This window comes from Corvus moneduloides, chromosome W, assembly GCF_009650955.1.
Source record: "Corvus moneduloides isolate bCorMon1 chromosome W, bCorMon1.pri, whole genome shotgun sequence".
NCBI classification, from domain to species: domain Eukaryota; kingdom Metazoa; phylum Chordata; class Aves; order Passeriformes; family Corvidae; genus Corvus; species Corvus moneduloides.
In genome coordinates, this window is record NC_045510.1 from 16,754,301 (window position 1) to 16,774,137 (window position 19,837).

At 48.3% G+C, this 19,837-nt stretch overlaps 1 protein-coding gene across 1 annotated transcript in view; it reads left to right on the plus strand.

Annotated features, from left to right (window-relative positions):
* The window catches only part of LOC116437427 (protein patched homolog 1-like), a 261,983-nt gene that overhangs the window by 202,784 nt on the left and 39,362 nt on the right, over nt 1-19,837 (plus strand). The window contains exon 20 of the mRNA XM_032095080.1: nt 17,152-17,294. Coding sequence (XP_031950971.1) covers nt 17,152-17,294 — 143 coding nt within the window. The remainder of the gene's footprint in view (nt 1-17,151; nt 17,295-19,837) is intronic.

The following is a 19,837-nucleotide window of genomic DNA, read 5'->3' on the forward strand; positions in this document are numbered from 1 at the left end:
AATTGATTTATTTTCAAAGAAAATAAACAAACAGCTTTAGTCTTCCCCAAACATCTAAAATCATAGAATCAGAACAGTTTGGGTAGGAAGGGACCATAAAGGTCATCTAGTTCCAATGCCCCTGACATGGGCAGGGACACCTTACACTAGACCGGCTTGCTCAGGACTCTATCCAACATGGCCTTGAACACTTCCAGGGATGGGGCAGCCACAACATCTCTGGGCACCCTGTGCCAGTGCCTCGCCACCCTCTGAGCAAGGAATTTCTGCCTAACATCCAATCTAAACCTACTCTCGGTTTAAAGCCATTCCCCCTTGTCCTGTCACTACATGCCCTTGTAAAAAGTCCCTCTCCATCTTTCTTGTAGGCTCCCTTGGGTTACCCAGAGCCTTCTCAAGGCTAAACAATACCAGTGCTCTCAGCCGTTCCTCATAGAAGAGGCTCTCCATCCCTCTAATCATCTTCGTGGCCCTCCTGTGCTGGGGACCTCGGAGCTGGATGCAGTATTGCAGGTGGAGTCTCACCAGAGTGGAGCAGAGGGGAGGAATCCCCTCCCTCGCCCTGCTGCCCACACTGCTTTTGATGCAGCCCAGGATACGATTGGCTTTCTGAGCTGCGAGCGCACGTTGCCAGCTCATGTCCAGCCTCTCGTCCACCAGCACTCCCAAGCCCTTCTCGCCAGGGTGCCTCTCAATCGGTTCATCCCCCAAGCCTGGATTGATACTGGGGATTGCTCTGACCTAGGTGCAGCATCTTGCACTTGGATTTGTTAAATCTCATGAGATTCCCATGGGCAACTTCTTCTCGAGCTTGTCCAGGTCCCTCTGGATGGCATCCCATCCTTCAGGCAGGTCAACTTCACCACTGAGCTTGGTGTCATCTGCAAATTTGCTGAGGGTGTCCTCAATCCCTCTCTCTATGTCATTAATGAAGATATTAAATAACACTGGTCCCAGTATGGACCTGTCGTGGTTTGACACTGGCCAAACACCAGGCACCCACAACAGCCGCTCACTCACCCTCCCATGCTACAATCTGGACAGAGGAGAGGAAAAAAAAATTAAATGAAGGGTTCATGAGTTGAGATAAGGACCGGGAGAAAACACTCCAAGGGCAAAACAGGCTCAACTTAGAAGTACAAAGTGGATTTATTACTAACAAAGTCAGAGGAGGATAATGAGAAGTAAAATAAGCAGTTAAAAACACCTTTTTTCCCCCAACCCCTCCCTCCTTCTACCCTGACAGCGCAAGGAGACAGGGCATGGGGGTTTTGGTCAATTCGTCACCCGAGATCTTCTTTCACTGCTCAGGGAGAGAAGTCCTTCCCCTGTGAGACCGTGGGGTCCCTCCCATGGGAGGCAGTTCTCCGTGAACTTTTCCGATGTGGTTCCAATCTCACAAGCATCAGTCCTCCCAAAACTGCTGTGGCGTGGGTCACTCTTCCACGGGGTGCAGTCCTACAAGGACAGTCTGTTGGGGTCTCCTCTCCCCGCTGTGTAGCCCTGGGAGAGGGGCCCTGCAGGCACAGACACGGGGTTTCCCTGCCCCTTCTCAGCCTCGTTCCCCATTGGTTGGTTTGTGCTCCCCTGCGCGGGCAGAAGGACCCTCGGATCCGGTGACTGTAACAGTTCCTCAGCAGAGCCCCGGCCATGCGGCTGGAGAAATAAACATCTCTGAAACATCTAGCAAGAATCCGTCCATATATATTTCCTTTCCACGGGACTCCTGGTTTGGTATATGTATGTTGCAGTATCCCCACTGCAACAACAGTCTGCTCCAGCTTGGAAGCAGGGCCCCCCTCTCTCCACCAGGTCTTCCACTGGATCACCCGCTTTGGTGTGGGCACCTCCCCCATGGGCTGCAGGTGGATCTCTGTATCCCCTGTGGATCCCCATGGGCTGCAGGGGGACAGCCTGCTTCACCATGGTCATCACCATGGCCTGCAGAGGAATCTCGGCTCCGGTGCTTGGAGCACCTCCTCCCCCTCCTTCTTCACTGACCTTGGTGTCTCCATGTTGTTTCCCTCACATGTTCTCACCTCCTCCTCTTCTCTGGCTAGAAAAAACTGTGCTCCCACTTTGTTTTGATTTTCTTTTTAAATATGTTATCACAGAGACATTGCCATCATGTCTAATTGGCCCAGCCTTGGCCAGCATCACATCCATCTTTGGAGCCATCAGGGATTGGCTCTGCCGGACATGGTGGAAGCTTCTAGCAGCTTCTCACAGAAGCCACCTCTGTGGCCCCCCCCACTACCAAAAACCAGGCTGTGCAAAACCAACACAGGACCCCTGAGGGACACCACTGGTCACTGATGTCCATTGGAACTCTGAGCCGTTGACCACTACCCTCTGGATGCGACTGTTCAACCAATTCCTTATCCACTGAACAGTCCACTCCTCAACTCCATCTCCCTCCAATTTCTATTGCTAGCCTAAGGAGAGATAATGATTTAAGTTTCAAAACATACAAATTCTTGGATGAACCAGCAGAATATTTTTTCACAGGATCATATTAAATGCCTTGTTAAGTCAGCTTTGATCTCTATGAATCTGCGATAGCCACTGCAACTGCCCCTGGCAAAACAGAGTGCTTGACCCAGGGACTCCTCCAGCCTGGCAGCTTGCTGGGCAGATCTCCGAATACAGCATCGCATCCCAAAAGCACAGGGGACACCCCACAGTGCAACATCACACTAGGCAAGGTGGAGCTTTCCCATCTTTCTCACTCAGCCCATCTCCCAGAGGGATTTACTCCTCGCTATGGACTTCAAGTTCTTTTGATGAATTTTATTCAAAAAAGGACAATTCTTGAAGTAACTGGCAATTTTACACTTTCACTGTCATTGCTGTGTGATGTTTTAGAAGATAGTCATCAGTGATCAGAGCACAGGGAAACAACTGAAAGTTCGCTTTCCTAAGGTTTAGGGTCTTGACTATACTATTCACCTGGCCCACATCCCTCAAGATCATGAATTCCACCAGGGCATGTTCACTGCAGCCCAGGCTACCTACCGATCTTGACCTCTCCTCTGCATTGGTGAGCAAAAGGCCCAGTAATGCATCTCTGGTTGGGCTTTCTATCACAGAATCACAGAACAGTTAGGGTTGGAAAGGACCTCTGGAGATCATTCAGTCCAACCCCCCTACCAAGGCAGGGTCACCCAGAGCAGGTGACACAGGAACACGTCCAGGTGGGTTTTGAATGTCTCCAGAGAGGGAGACTCCACAACCTCCCTGGGCAGCTGGTTCCAGTGCTCTGCTACCCTCTGCTATCCTCATGTTGAAGAGCCATATCCACATGTTTCTTTAACACTTCCAGGGATGGTGACTCTACTACTTCCCTGGGCAGTCTGTTCCAATGCTTCACAACCCTTTCCATGAAGAATTTAGTATTGATCCCTGGGGAATGCCACTGACTACAGGCCTCCAACTGGATTCTACTCCTCTGATCGCGACCCTCTGAGCTCTGCCATTCAGACAGTTCTTGATTCACCTCACTGTCCATTCATCTAACCCACATTTCCTGAGCTTGCCTACGAGGATGTTATGGGAGACAGTGTCAAAAGCTTTGCTGAAGTCAAGGTAGGCAACATGCCATCCGGCCTGCCATGTCATCACCCGGATTAGGAAGTTATCCTCAGTGCACTCCAAGATGCTCCTAGACTGCTTGCATCTTGCTGTGATGCTTTTCCAGTGGATGTCAGCGTGGTTGAAGTCCCCCAGCAGGATCAGAGCCTGCAATCGTGATGCTTGCTACAGTTGAAGCAAGAATGCTTCATCAACATCTTCCCCTTGATAATGCAGCCTGTAGTAAACACCAGCCACAAGGTTTCGTTTGTTGGCTTGGCCTCTAATTTTCACGCATAAGCTCTCAACCTGTGTACTGCTGGTTGTCAAAAAACGCTCTGTGCAATTAATCAACTTTTTTCACATAGAGGGCAACCCCTCCCCCCCACCCCTCCTTCCTGAACGTGAGCCAGCGTGTGGCCAGGGGTCCAAGAAGGCCAATGGCATCCCGGCTTGTATCAGAAATAGTGTGGCCAGCAGAACTAGGGAAGCGATCATTCTCCTGTACTCAGCACTGGTGAGAGCCACACCTCAAATACTCTGTTCAGTTCTGGGCCCCTCACTACAAGAAAGACATTGAGGTTCTGGAGCAAGTCCAGAGAAGGGCAACAAAGCTGGTGAAAGGTCTGGAGCAAAAGTCTTATGAGGAGTGGCTAAGGGAACTAGGGGTGTTTAGTCTGGAGAAAAGGAGGCTCATTGAGATCTTATTGCTCTCTACAAATACCCAAAAGGAGGTTGTAATGAGATGGGAGTCAGTCTCCTCTCCCAGGTAACAAGTGACAGGACAAGAGGAAATGGCTTCAAGTTGTGCCAGGGGAGGTTTAGATTGGATATTAGGAAAAATTTCTTCATGAAAAGGGCTGTAAAGCATTGGAACAGAGTGCCCAGGGAAGTGGTAGAGTCACCATCCCTGGAAGTGTTAAAAAAATATGTGGATATGGCACTTGAGGACATGGCTTAGTGGTGCACGTGGTGGTGGTTCTAGGTTAGTGGTTGGACTTGATGATCTTAGAGGTCTTTTCCGACCTTAACGAGTCTATGATTCTATGATTCCTTGCCTGGCCATCCTGAGCAGCTTATAGCCATCGATTGCCGTGCTCTAATCATGTGATTCATCCCACCAAGTTTCAGTGATAGCCATCAGATCATAGCTTTCCAGCTGCACAGTGTCTTCCAGCTCCTCCTGTTTGTTACCCATGCTGTGTGCATTGCTATAGCAACACTTCAGTTGGATTGTCGACTGTCTTGTCTTTTTGGAGGGTTGGGGAGCATTCCTCACTACTCTGGTAGGTGTGCTCATCCACCCTGTTGCTTGTGAGTACATGTATTTTACAGCTTTGAACACCCCCCCACACCCCCCCAAGTTCCTTAGTTTAAAGCATGATTTACTAAGTCAACCAATCTGTCAACAAAGATTCTCCTGCCTCTTCTATATAGGTGGATCCCATCTCTCCCCAGTAGACTGCATTCATTGAAGAACATCCCATGATTATAGAAGCCAAAACCCTGGCTACAACACTGGCCACCAAGCCAGGTGTTGATCTGCATGATGCGTCGACTTCTGCCCACACCCTTATCCCTGACTGGCAAGACAGAGAAGATCACTTGGGCCCCTGTCCCCTTCGCTTGCACCCCCAGGGCTTTGAAGTCCTGTTTGATCTTGCCCAGTGTACCAGTTTGAAAACAAACCAGTGGGAGATCGCAAGTCAGAATTATAATTTAATAGGAAAATTAAAATAAATGCAATAGTACAAGAACACTGACAGAGTCAGGATACAACCTGACACCCTGTTAGTCAGGGTGGTGGTAGCAGTCCAAATGAAGCGGTCCTGTTGAAGCGGTGATCCTGTGGAAGGGTCTGGCCTTCACCTGAAGGTCCAATGGTAGCTCTTGTCCTCTGGGAATCCAGTAGGTAAGGGCTGAGCGTGGTGTTCCAAACCTCAGATTATATCCAGGTAGGAATGCTTGGTTCCTTCCCCTGGGCGGAGCATCTCACAATGGGATGATGTAATTTTATGAGTCATGCAGTGAAGCTTGATAGCCCATTAACAGAAGATATCTTCCGGAGGGAGTTATCAGGGGTGGGTCATGGAAGAGATAAAGATCATTGTTCCACCTGGTTTTAACAGGTGGTGATAGAATACATACTTTTGGTTACATCTTACATTGTAACCTAAGACACCCAGACTATGCTTTACCATGTCATTGGTGCTCACATGGAAGAGAAATAGTGGATAGTAGTTTGTGCTTTTAGCCAGTTGTGGCAGCCTCTCTGTGACATCCTGTATCTTGGCTCCTGACAAGCAGCAAAATTCCCTTGACTGTATATCTGCTACAGTGGGGATTCTGTAACACGATGTATCAAACGAGGAGGGCCGTAGAAAGGAAATATATATGGACCGATTCTTGATAGATGTTTCAGAGATGTTTATTTCTCCAGCCGCATGGCCGGGATCTGCCGAGGAACTGTTGCAATCACGGGACCTGAGGGTCCTTGCCTGTGCAGGGGAACACAAAACAACCAATGGGGAAGGAGGTTGACCAGGGGCTAGGGAAACCCCGTGTCTCCCACCCCAGGGCCCCTCTCCCAAGACTACATGGCGGGGGGGGAGGGACCCCGACATTTCACCCGTTTATTTTTAACAAAAGAGATTTAAAACTTAACATTGAAAACAACTGGATAAACATAACAAGAACAGTTTCAAAACAAAACAAGCCACCCTCCTGAGTCTTTAAATGTACAAACAGATTCTCTGGAACATCTTAGGGCTGACAGAAGGGAGACAGGACTCTCCGGGCATGCTTTGTGGGGAAACTGAGGCAGGAGAGGGTTTAATTTCTTCCCTCCCCCTCTTCATCCCCCACTCAGCATTGGAAAGGGATTTTTGGGGAAACAATTGGCAAAAGCATGGTTTTGTGAGGGAAACCACGGGTGGAAAAACGGATTGGGAATACACTGGGGGTAATAGGATATAGGGTAAAGGGGAAAGGTGGGATTAGGAAAGGGAGACTGTAGGGGGGGCCTACAATGGAGATATTGTCTAACATGACTACGATTTTTTGCATATATACTGCCTTTTACAGAAACACCATCAGGCCCAGTGACCTCTGATGCTTGTAACCCTTTTCTACCTAGTACAATTTTGAATTCCACCACCTCTCCATCTCCCAAGCTTGGGATGTATTTTTCAGGGTTATTCTTTTTAATAGGAGTTCTATGAACGAATATGTCTTGCTGGTTGTCACATCTCATTATAAAACCATAATTTTGTTTAACATTATACCATTTTACTATTCCTAAAACCTTAGCTACGGTGATCTTTTCCTTTTTCCGAGTGGCTGCTGTTTTCTGTCTCACTGCGTTTTTGCTTTCTCTTTCGCTTTCGGTTGCTCCCGTGTTGGAATTGTCGGGGCTGCTGGTGCCTGCGCGCTCTTCCCGGGGTCGCATTCGGGGCCACGCAGGCTGGACCGGGCCGCGCCGCTCAGTTCTCTGTGCGTCGCTGCTTCTGGTCGCAGCTTCACTGCCGCTGCCAGGCGCTGCACCCACGTCTCTGCCAGGCCCCCGAGCGATGCTCCAGGGCACGTTTCCTCTGGGTGCGGCTCTGCTCCGCCGCCACCGCTGCCAGCCGCCACCTGCGCACCGCCCCTCTCGGTTGGGCGTTCACAGGGCTCACTCCACCACGTGCTGCGCGGGGCCGGGCGGGCTCCCGCTGCGCCTCGGTCTGCTGCCGACACTGCAGCTCGCATCGCTCCACCCGCCCGCAGGAATTGCCTCGCTGCTGCTCGCAGAGGGCTCGGTCCACGTGGCCTGGGTCGCACGGTCCCTGAGCCAGGCTTCCCTTCACCAGGACACAGCTGACATTGCTCAACAGTCTCAGTAATTAAATAATATTCACGAAAATATTCTTCCACTGGCATATATTTTGACTCAAAAATTAACTGTGTCCAAACGGTGTTCCAAAAGTCTTTGGTAAGAATTAAATCCGAAGAAACATAGAAAAAGTTCTTAAACAACCATGCCAGGAAGTTTTTTCAGTTCCTTTTGAGCTTGAATCAAGCTAAAATTTACAAATCGTTGTTCAAAATTATTTTTAAGTTTAAGATAAATGTCTATATGCAGCTCTGAGAGCCAAGAGTCTTCCCACCGTTCCTCCATAGTTTAGATATGGAATGGCAAAACAAAAACAAGAAGAGAAATCCACAGTTTCTAGAATTTACAAATCAGTCGCTGTAGGGATCGGGGATCATTCTGCTCGCAATTCACCACCATTTGCTACAGTGGGGATTCTGTAACACAATGTATCAAACAAGGAAGGCTGTAGAAAGGAAATATATATGGACCGATTCTTGCTAGATGTTTCAGAGATGTTTATTTTCTCCTGCCGCATGGCTGGGATCTGCCGAGGAACTGTTGCAATCACCGGACCCGAGGGTCCTTGCCCGCGCAGGGGAACACAAAACAACCAATGGGGAACGAGGTTGACCAGGGGCTAGGGAAACCCCATGTCTCCTGCCCCAGGGCCCCTCTCCCAGGACTACATGGTGGGGGGGGGGAGGGACCCCAACATAGGTCAGCTGAAGCATGTACCTCGGTGCCTCTCAGCAGAGATTCACCTGCTACTAGCACTCGCTGCTTTCTTTTGCAGCTTTTAGTGTGTGCAACTGGTGCAGTTTCTCCCTGTGAGAGTTGTCCATTGGCTCCACCCACTGCCAAGACTTCGTATCTGTTGCTGGTTGGTACATACAAGGAACTGGGGGGGAGTGATAGATATCCTGATGACACAAGTCACCAGAGACCATGGCACCTCCTTCTTCAAGGTGCTGTCAGCTTGCTGTTGATGCTCTTTGTCTGGTAGTCCTTGGAGGTCAGTGCCATGGGGCCCTAGTATTACTTCTTTCAAAGTCTCGAATAATTAGCTATTTCTTGTTCCCCCTCCCTAATACAGCGTAGCGTGCTGACTTCCTCCTTCAGCTCCTCCAACCGCTGCCTGAGTTACTCCACCTGAACACACTTTGCACAGGTGGAGCTTGCACCCTCCTCCACCCAGAAGTGTGGGGTACTATTACCGCTGTCCTGGGCCCTAGGGTATATCACCGTGTCCCAAAGCCATAGGGAGGAGGAGGAGAGAAGATCTAGCAGGCAGGAATTGTGCAGCAAGATTGATTTCTTTATTTATTTTACAAACTCTTTTATAGACTTTTTTCTTCATAGTCTAATTGGACAAAGGATCAGCCACCCCTTGGGGTGATTGGCTAAAAATCCTAAAACATCCATTGTCAAAATATTTTTCTATTATACCATAAACAAGACTTTTCAAGGTTGCAGGTGACTTGGTTGTTTACATACTCTGCTACCTCTTCTGTGAGAGAGAAAAGTCTCTCACGGACTTAGAAAATAGCAAGAAAATCCTCACTAGCAGCATTTTTGTACCTACAATTCCCCCTTTTTGTTTGATAACAACTCTACTATTAATCCTAAATAGAAATTTGCATCAGTTATTAATTCTAAATATGTCCTTAAGGCTTTGACTATCTGACTCCATAACAAGAAATTTAAAGTTCTGTCTCTGCTTGCGGAAGGACCATCCCAGTCTCTGCTTGCAGAAGGACCATCTGCCTGATGGTTGACATCTTGGTCATCATCAGAAGAGTCATTAGGCTGATGATCTACATTCTGGTCACCATTTGCATGGTTGGTGTTCTGGTCATCATTTGGAGGTTGCCTGTTCTGCCTCTGGTGCCGCAGGTCAGGGCGAACGCATTTTGCAGGTAGCCACCGTACCCCAGAATCTGTGGAAACGCAAGCATACCCACGACCCCAAACGATAAGCTCATGCGGGCCTTCCCACTAGTTAGTGAGTAAATTCCGTACCCAGACCTTTGCCCAGGGCAGTTGTGTCTTGCCTGCAGACTGCAATGAGAGAAAATGATTCACAATAACAGGATTATTTGAATTTTGTGGTACTGTAAGGTGATTAATTGAATACAAAGCTTTTGCTAGTCGGCTCTGTGGGGTTTCTCCATGCATTCCCCTTTTCTGTTTGTCCAAAACACCCTTCAAGGTACCATGAGCGCGTTCGACAATGGCTTGGCCAGTAGGAGAATGTGGGATACCAAAGGTATGGTCTACACCCCATAGGTGTAAAAACTGCCGTGTCTTCTCCAAGGCGTAGGCAGGACCATTATCGGTTTTCACAGAAGCTGGCAGGCCCAGGACTGAGAAAGCCAATTTCCAATGGGCAATGACATCACGGCCATTCTCTTCAGTGTGAGCAGCAGCCCACATAGCTGAGGAGAAAGTGTCAATAGACACGTGCACATATTTCAGCCGACCAAATTCTGGGATGTGAGTTACATCCGTTTGCCAAATCTGCAAGGCTTTTAGCCCTCTGGGGTTTACCCCCGCTGGCAAAGGCGCATCGAGTCCGTGACAGTCAGCACAAGCGCTGACAATGTCGCGTGCTTCGGTTGGCGTTAAATGAAACTGCTTCTGCAGGGTATGTGCACTTTGATGGAAGAAACCGTGCAATGCCTTGGCTTGTGCAATTTTGTCAGGCTGAGGCCCTACCCACGCAGGGTTGGCCAGCATGTCAGCCCTGGCATTGCCTTCTGTTAGAAACCCTGGTAAATTGGTGTGGCTTCGAATGTGCAGAATGTAATACGGATGCACTCGAGCCTGAATTGCAGACCACAAGGTTTGCAACAGTGGAAACAGAGCCGCACTGTTCACCTCCTTCAGAAATGAACAATCTAAGCCTTGGGTTATATCTGCTACATAAGCAGAGTCAGTAACCAAATTCAAAGGTTCCTGTGAGAATCGCTGAAAAGCCATGGTAACAGCCCTTAATTCAACTTACTGAGCAGAGCCTGACTCGTGATCCTTCAGCACCTGCCATTCCGATCCCTCCTTCCAAGTATCAACGGCTTTCCCAGTTTTCCCTGAACCATCCGTAAAGACGGTGGGTCCTTGCACTGGCACTCGACTATTTCTTGGCCGGAAGGAAAGTATGGTCGATTTTGCCAACTGCAGTAATTTATGACTGGGCAGATGGTAAGTGATCTGCCCTGAAAAGTTTTGCAGCGCGCTTTGCAAAGGAGCACTATGGATGAGGCTCCACTCAAAGTATTCCTTTGAGATCGGAATGACAATTACTGCAGGATCTGCAGTCATCAGTTGCAAACACCGTTGCCGGCATTTGATTATCAGAGAAGCGACCAATTCAAACACTGTGGTCACCGTCCTTTTTGGCTGGTGAGGCAAAAAGACCCATTCTAGGATATGCAAAGGATCAGGCCATTGTGCATTCCACTGGCCAATGATACTTGTAGGATGGAGGTCTGGAATAGTAATGAAAACAGTGATAGCAATGGAGGGATCCACTCGATAAACCTGACGAGCGGAAACAGCCCGTTGGACCTCTTGCAGCGCTCGTCGTGCTTCTGGAGTCAACTCCCGAGGTGAATTCAGATCAGGATCCCCTTTTAATGTATTAAAAAGTGGGGAAAGTTGCTTTGCAGTTAGACCTAAATAAGGTCATAACCAATTGATGACACCCAGCAGTTTCTGAGCATCATTCAAGCTTTTAATCGAATCCGGGAATCGCACCTCTTGGCGTTGGATAGTTTGGTCCAAAATTTTCATTCCTAAATATTTCCAAGGAGGATGCTGTTGAACTTTCTCCGGAGCTACCTCTAATCCATAGGCATGCAGAGCAGCGAGCAGCTGAGGCTGTATTCTCAGCAGCTCGTCCCGGGTGGACGCTGCCACCAGGATATCATCCATGTAATGGTAGCAGCGTGCATCAGGAAACTGCTTGCGAACTCCATCTAAAGCTTGGGCGACATACCACTGACAGGTAATTGGGCTGTTCCTCATCCCTTGAGGGAGGACCTTCCATTGGTATCTCTTAGCAGGTTCAGCATTGTTAATGGCAGGCACAGTAAAGGCAAATTTTGGTTTGTGATCAGGATGCAAAAGAATTGTGAAAAAACAATCCTTTAAATCAATTATCAGGATGTCCCACCCCATAGGAATCATGGTGGGAGAGGGCATGCCAGGCTGCAATGCCCCCGTACCTTCCATTACTGCATTAACTTTCCGGAGGTCCTGCAATAATCTCCATTTCCCTGATTTCTTCTTAATTACGAAAACAGGAGTATTCCAGGGGCTAGTAGAAGGTTCAAGGTGCCCCTGTTGTAACTGTTCCTGAACCAGCTGATGAAGGGCGTCTAACTTCTCTTTTGGTAGGGGCCACTGCGGCTCAAAGATTGGTGTGTTAGTCAACCACCGCAAAGGCAGTGTAGGATACTGTGCGCCCTTACGCACAGTGACCCCTGCTAAAAATTTGTCCCAATCTGTACGCCCCAAGCTGCCAACACGTCCCGTCCCCAAAGGTTAAGGGAAGTGGTAGCAACATAAGGCCTAATTGTAGCTGTGTGCCCCTCTGAGTCCTTCACCATCACAGGCTGTTCGCTTAAATAGCTCTGTGTGGTTCCTCCTACTCCTGCGATGGCCGATCCCACAGGGGCTAGAGGCCATGAGGGAGGCCACGCAGAGAAGGAGATGACAGTTACATCAGCACCCGTATCAATCAAACCTCGAAGCTGAGTCTGGGGTGGACGGGTGTTTGGCAGGATCAGGGTACATGTCATCTGTGGCCTTTGGTCAGAGATGTCTGCAGTCCAGAAGGCCTGTGGAAGTCCTGTAGATCCACTGCCGCTATATTTGTGAGTTGGTTGTTCTATCCTGGGGACACAAGACTTAAAAGGCACTAATTAAGTATGGCAGGTCTTTTCAGGAATAGTTACAGGGAGTTTTTGCGTGGAGACCATAGTGCAAATCTGACCTTTAAAGTCAGTGTCAATAACTCCTGAGTGCACTAAGATTCCTTGATGGGAAACGTCAGGTTTTCCCACCAGCATTGCACTGGATCCCTGGGCTAAGGGTCCATATGCATCCAAGGGAACCTTATAAATACCGCTAGAGTCTAAGACGACTGCGGCTGCGGTGTGGACGTCAAAGCCGTCTGATCCCTGGGTGCTGTCTCTAGGGTGGCTGGGTAGGCCTGTGCCTGTACCTGTGCCACTCTCTGGGGGAGCGACTGCATCGGAGAGCAATTCCCCCTCCTTGCACCCCGGCGGAAGTTTCCCGACAACGGCCAACCATCGGCATGAGTCAGGGATCTACAATAGTCTGAGCAATGCCCTGGCCTGCCACACCTCTTGTACTGGGGGATCGGTGTGTTCGCTTTTTGGCTCGGCTTAGGCCGCTTCAGTTTTCTCGCCTGTTTTGGTTGCTTTGGTTCACGACCAGAAGATGTGTGAACAGGCTGCAGGAACGCAGCCAAAGCAGACCTTTTCTGGTTCCCAGATCCCAGCTTAGCGCAGGCTTCGACCATGTCTGTTACCTCAGGATCCCCTGGCAAGGCATCTATGATTTTTCTGCACTCCTCGTTTGCATTATCTCTCACTAACTGCCTTAAGAACATCTGCCTTAACCCGTCATCCTCAACCTGCTTCTCAAGAGAAGCAGTGACTTTCTCTACAAAAGAGAGGAATGACTCTTATTTGCCTTGAACTATTTCAGTATAGGAACAGACAACTCTATGGTTTTCAACAGGGCAGCCATGCCGACCTGTTGAGCTTGCTGCAGGACGCTAGAGGACAAAGTACCCTGTAGGCTGGGATCAGAGAAGGGGCCAGTCCCCATCAAAGCATCCATTCCCGCTGTCCATCTAGGATCAGCAGCAGGGAGCTGCATATTCCCTAATGCAGCCTTGCCGGCCAGATTTCTCCAGGTTTTCTCAAAAACTGTAAATTGTACAGGTTGAAATAGGATTTGACCTAAGTGTCTGATATCAAATGGAGAAAGCAAATCTGTATTTATCACCCTTATTATCTGCATAACCTCAGCAGAACCTAGCCCATGTTGTGCCACCTTGGATTGCAGGTCCTGGGCAACTTTCCAAGCAATCACCTCATGCTTATCACGCTTGCCTGAATTTGGGAGAGCCTTATACACTGGGAAAGCTTGGATCTCCCCTTTTGGGGAGTCACTACCATCCTGAACTTCTGGCACAGCCTGTGGATGGAGTGTAACAGCTTCTCGGTTACCCCCAGAATCCTCAAATCTATTTGGCATTCCAAGTGTTTCCAATAACCTCCAGTCACCCTCCTCCAATGCTCGCATCTTAACTGACTCTAAGAAGCGACTGTAGTGGGTCGGACGCACTGTTACCGTGCAGTCCTGAAAGGTCCAGGGGCGAGACCGGCGCAGCCTTTTCCTTTGCCGCCCGGCTACAGTCACCTTGCACCCTGGGGCCAGAACCTCATCTGCCTCACTGCCTGACGATGAATCATCAGGCAAAGGCAACTCTGGGGTGCTGGGAGCGAACAGAGATGGACGGAGAGGGGCACTTTGGCTAAGTTCGCTAGAGGTAGAACAGACAGCACAGACTGCAGTTGGCTGTGCTGCAGTTTGAACAGCAGCTTCTTTACGGGATGCCATCTCGGCCAGTCCCGATCGAACCGGTACTGGAGCTGCTGCCGCCGTCTCTGGAGCAACAGCCGCGCCCGGTGCCGCACTTATCTCTTGCACTGCGGCATCGTTCGGCGCCGTCTCTGGCCCTTGCACTGCAGCCGCGCCCGGTGCTGAGCTCGTCACTTGCTCCACGCTGGCGCTCGGTGCTGCTGCCGAAACCGCTGCTGTTTCTCGCTCCCCGTCCGCGTTCGGCGCCGCCGCTGCTTCCGGGTTTTCCCGCGGCAGCGCTACTTCTGGGTTCGCCGCTGGCCGCTTCCTGGTTTGGAGCCGCCTCTCCCGCGGGCGGCGCGGGCGGTGCTGGCGGCTCGGGCCAGGCGCACCCTGCACGGCAGGGTGCCTCTGGCATCCTCAGCAGCTGCTCTTGCAAGCTGAGCAGGTCCTCCAGCTTTCGGGATATGTTCCGTAACTCTGTCAGCAAAGGCAGATGCTCTATTAAAAGATCGATGGCTCGGTTCTGCAGCGATGCAGAACAGTCCAGCGCCAAGGAGGGACGCGGACCACACCCAGGCAGTCTCAGTGCACTCACGCCCGGTGCTAAGCCGGCTAAGAAGTTAGATCCAGGCAATTTTGGCTCTCTTGGTGCATACGCAAACGGGCTAGGAGCCACTCTGGGGGTCCAAGTTGCTAAGCCGCTAATTTGTGGCCCTGGATAAACCGTGGCCGCCGCCGAGCTGAGCAGCAAGGAGGGCTGCGCGCCCTCCCGCTGCCCCGACACCCCCGCCTCTGCCGGCGCGGGGTCCCTGGGGGCCGCAGAGTCCTGCGATTGTGCAGGGTGAGGCGGCGTAGGCTCTGCCTGTGGAGCCGGGGGGGATTTTCCGGATCCACCATCATTTGCCCCGGAAGCCCGGTCAGCGGGGTCCTCCTCGGTCATTCCTCCGTCACTCATCAACGAAATAGGCGAGCCAGCTCTGCTGCTACAGTCAAGGTCTGTCAGCAGAATAAATAACGAACACCAGGTTTGATATAATTCTAATGCTGCTGGCTCCCCAGATGGGAGCTCGTGTCGGACAGCACAGCCAAGTTCCTGCCATAAGGCAAAGTCCAGGGCAGTATCTCTATCCATGGAAATCCCTTTTAAGGTAGCCCAATCTAATAATTCCCAAACTGAGTTCTCAGGAATGGAGGTGCGCAATATGCTAAACACACCTTTCCAGACCATTACCACAGCGTCGTTCTGTGAGCCGCTGTTTGCCATTTCTCAGTCCTGTCGGACCTCCCGGTCCCGGGGGGGAAGGGAAACAGCGTACCTCTAGAGAAATTCGGCTTGGCTCGCAGCAGCAGGACACGCCAGAGAGTGCAGATCATGTCGGGCAGCACCAAATATTACCGCAGGCCTAGGCCCTAGGGTATATCACCGTGTCCCGCAGCCATAGGGAGGAGGAGGAGAGAAGATCCAGCAGGCAGGAATTGTGCAGCAAGATTGATTTATTTAATTATTTTACAAACTCTTTTATAGACTTTTTTCTTCATAGTCTAATTGGACAAAGGATCAGCCACCCCTTGGGGGTGATTGGCTAAAAATCCTAAAACATCCATTGTCAAAATATTTTTCTACTATACCATAAACAAGACTTTCCAAGATTGCAGGTGGCTTGGTTGTTTACATTCTCTACTACCTCTTCTGTGAGAGAGAAAAGTCTCTCACGGACTTAGAAAATAGCAAGAAAATCCTTGCTAGCAGCATTTTTGCATCTACAGGGTACAGACTTTACAACCCTCCACCTGGATGGCAGCTTCCCTGACAGGAAGCTCTTTCTGAGTGGCCACTTCCATTCATCCCAGGCTAGCCTGAGTAGGCAAATGGTCCCTGGCTGCTGCTGAACACAGCCCTCACCAGGTCTCTGCCACCATGCTTCCGACGATCCCAAAGCGCTGCCTAATAAACCCTTCTAATTCCCTGGAGTCCTCAAACTGCCGGGTATGTTTGCATAGCCAACAGCTAGTTGGGGTGACCATCAGGGCCACAGCCTATACCTGTGGGTGAGCAGATCAGGCAGCAGCCCGACAACTGGTAGAGTGTGCTGCCTTTCTCAGGTGCTCTTCCACGCAAATTTCCACACTGCTTCTCTCAGATGACACTCTCTGTTTGCATGCCCTGCTTGCATCGCTCCTGGTTGCCAGAGCTCCCTAGGGGCTGGTTATATGTGGCTTCCCAAGGTTTGAACTGGCCATGGGGACAGCTGGCACCACCCAGCATCTACATGTTGTAGATGAGGTACAGAGTTGGGCATATATAGCACTGCTAGCTAGTATGCTATATAGTTGGGCACAGTATAGTGCTGCTAGGTTTGAAGTAGAAAACGTTGTAAAAGCATTCATCTTGAGTGAAATAGGAATGTAAAAAAGCAGCACATGGCTTAGCAGTGTTGCTTTATACTGGTCCTGTTGAACACACTGGCAACTTTCCATCAGTTGAGTGCCTACTGTGTATAATATCTGATAGTGCGGATCCTCAGACCTGTGAGGAGAAATGCACTGTATCACTGAACACTTCTGTGTAAGTGACAGAAAGACCTGATCCACTAGTAAATGCTACCATGGATGTGACCGTGTGTGTGAGCAAAAGTTGCAAGTCCTTGGCCTGTTCCAAATGTATTCAGGAAAACCTGAATCAGTGTTGGCTAGTTTTGCAACAAAGTTCTCATGGCAGTCATGGAAACTCTGCCCTCGTGAGAACGACAAGAAAAGCCCTATAATTTTTACACCTGAGGTACTTTTACTATGAAATGAATTCTTTGCATGTGGAAACAAGCAAACTGAGAAACAAATGAAAAGCCTGCTGATGCAGGCATGCATTGTTTCCAAAATTATTACTATGGCTCTGACTCTAATCAATGCTTACTCTGGTCATGTGACTTCAGCAGCAGCTATATGGTATGACTGCATGATCAGACCTTGTCTTGAAATCTAGCCTGCTATAGAGATACTTTAATGGACTGCAAATTGAAGTAATTAACTGGTGAAAAATGGCATACTAAGAGAGAGGCTGTTTGAAAGACTCTACGTGTCTCTCTAATGAAATGGATTTCATTGTTTTACAGGCATTTTTAACTGCTGTAGGAGACAAGAACCGCAGGGCTGTCCTTGCGTTGGAACATATGTTTGCACCAGTGTTGGATGGAGCTGTGTCCACTCTGTTTGGAGTGTTAATGCTTGCAGGATCGGAGTTTGATTTTATTGCCAGGTAAAGCATTTGTGTGTCTTGACTTTTTTTTTTTTTTTTTTTTTTTTTAATAAAAATACGCACGCTTTTAATATTTAGACATTTCAGTGTATCTGTCATTTTATTACCGTGTATGGTGTGTCAAGCATGCTTTTACATCATGGTCCTGTTTTCCCAAGGAATTCTATTAATTCCTTGTCACATGCTGGACATAGTAGTATTTTCATTGCTGGTATTAAAATCTGTTCCAGGAAAATCTGACTCCCAGCATGAAAGGAAACAAAAATGGCCCTCTTTAGCAAAGTTTTCTAATCCTGAAATTAAGTCAGTTTGAAGCAGCTAGTATTGTCCAATATTAGCTGGATCTTACCTTTAACCTTCCAGATATAGGTCAGGTCTTCCAGATTTTTCATATGCACAATGGTTTGCCTGGAAAGGACACATGAAGTCAGCCCTCTCTGGGCCTTCTCTTGCTATCTTTATATGAGGTTTACAGCAACTTCTAAATGGGTGAGAGGAAAAGCCCTGTTTGGGAGCTAGGGAACTATAAGTATGAACACAGAACTTCATGTTAAAATTCTGTAAAGCAAAGTCACAAAGGCTCTTCTGTTTATAACTACAGGCACAGTTTCTCGTGAATTTAATTAAGACTGTGGATTTGTCAATCATGAGAGGAGAGCAAATTTTTGAGAAGTACAATGAAACAGAACCTAAGCCATTCCAAACAACCAGTGGAGCTCTGCAAAATCACTAATCTTAGAAGTAACACAGATTCTTTGTGGCAAACTGCAGCACAAAAAAACCAATTAAATCATAGCCCTAAAACAGAACTGAGGTAGAACTGGGCCAAATTAAAATGCTTTGAAAGATGACTTAACTGCTTATGTAAACATCAACTGGATAGGGATTTAGACTTAGCTGACATCCATTTGACAACAACTACAACAAAACATCAGAGGCAGGAAACGAGAGAATGACTGCTAAATCTCATCAGGATTTTTTGTCTATGTATGCAAGAGATTTCACAGAATCATTTAGGTTGGAAAAGACCTCCAAGATCGAGTCCAACCTTTGACCGATCACCACCTTGTCAATCAGACCAGAACACTGAGTGCAATGTCCAGTCGTTCCTTGGACACCTCCAGGGATGGGGACTCCACCCCCTCCCTGGGAAGCCCGTTCCAATGCTTAACAACCCTTTCCATGAAGAAATTCTTCTTGATGTCCAACCTGAACCTCCCCCGGTGCAGCTTGAGGCTGTGTCCTCTTGTCCTGTCACTTGTTACCTGGGAGAAGAGACCACCCCCCACCTGGCTACAGCCTCCTGTCAGGGAGTTTTAGAGAGCAATAAGGTCTCCTCCGAGCCTCCTTTTCTCCAGGCTAAACACCCCCACTCCCTCAGCTGCTCAGATTTGCAGAAAGCAGGGCTTACACTTAGGTCTAAATACATTAAACTTACATGGGGATTATTGCTATACAGATATTGCATGCCCTGAAATAGAACTTGGGGTTTTTTTCAGATCAGTATATTTTATTTTATTTTATTTTATTTTATTTTATGTGAAGAAATAAGGTAGAATTATTATTTTAGGACCTGATCTTGTAAGGGATAAACACACTGACATATAGGTTGCTCTTAGACTTAGCCTAAATTTTCAGGGGTATATGTGCTGTGCTACTTTCCTACTTAACAGATAAAAGATTCGGCAAACATGTCTTTGTATCATGGCAAATGGGAAACTATAGCAGCCCTTCATTCAAAATTTGGAGTGGATATTCTCTTAGTATATAAAATGAGCATTTCAACTTTCCAGCTTCTTTTATTTTACTTTTTTGCCCATCAGGTTCTTGTTTTCTAACACAATCTGACTTTAGTTTGCATTGTTTAGAAAACAAAATAAAATATCAGAGACTGAGCATTGTTATACTGGGTGAGGATGACCCCAAACTTCCATAAGGGATAGATTAGTCCAACAGTATAGAATATTAAGTAAATTAACAGAAATTGTATATACCATCTGGTCAGAGCTATAATGTTCTTGGTTATTCTAATGTTAGATGTTTAGAGTAGCACCTTTTTGTGAGGTTGTCTGGAAGACAATTTCCCAGCACAAGTGGATTATTGGTATGTATGGGATAATTGGGCATTTGACCACTATAAAGATGATGGTCGAAAACAAGTACGAAAACCGAGGAAGAACTTTAACTGCAGCAATTGTGAGTAATTTAACCGAGACACTTGCAGAGTTGGTCTCTGCACCACCTTATACTTCTTCCTTTGTATCGCTTGTTGCTTGCCCCCCAATTGCCTTTGCTGTTCCCACTGCTTCTGCTGAGCTTTACCCCGTGGTTTCTAATATTATCCCTAATCCTCTTGCAACGGAGCCAGTGGTGGGAGTGGGGGTGTGTATGTATGTGTGAAATGTTCCTCCCCCACCTTCAGTGTTACATGTATACATACATCCATCACCCCTGGAACCCCGGGGATTTGGTTATGTGGGGAAATCAAATGTCCAGGTTAAGGGAAGGTACAGGTTGATGTGCATCATTATTTTCCGATATTT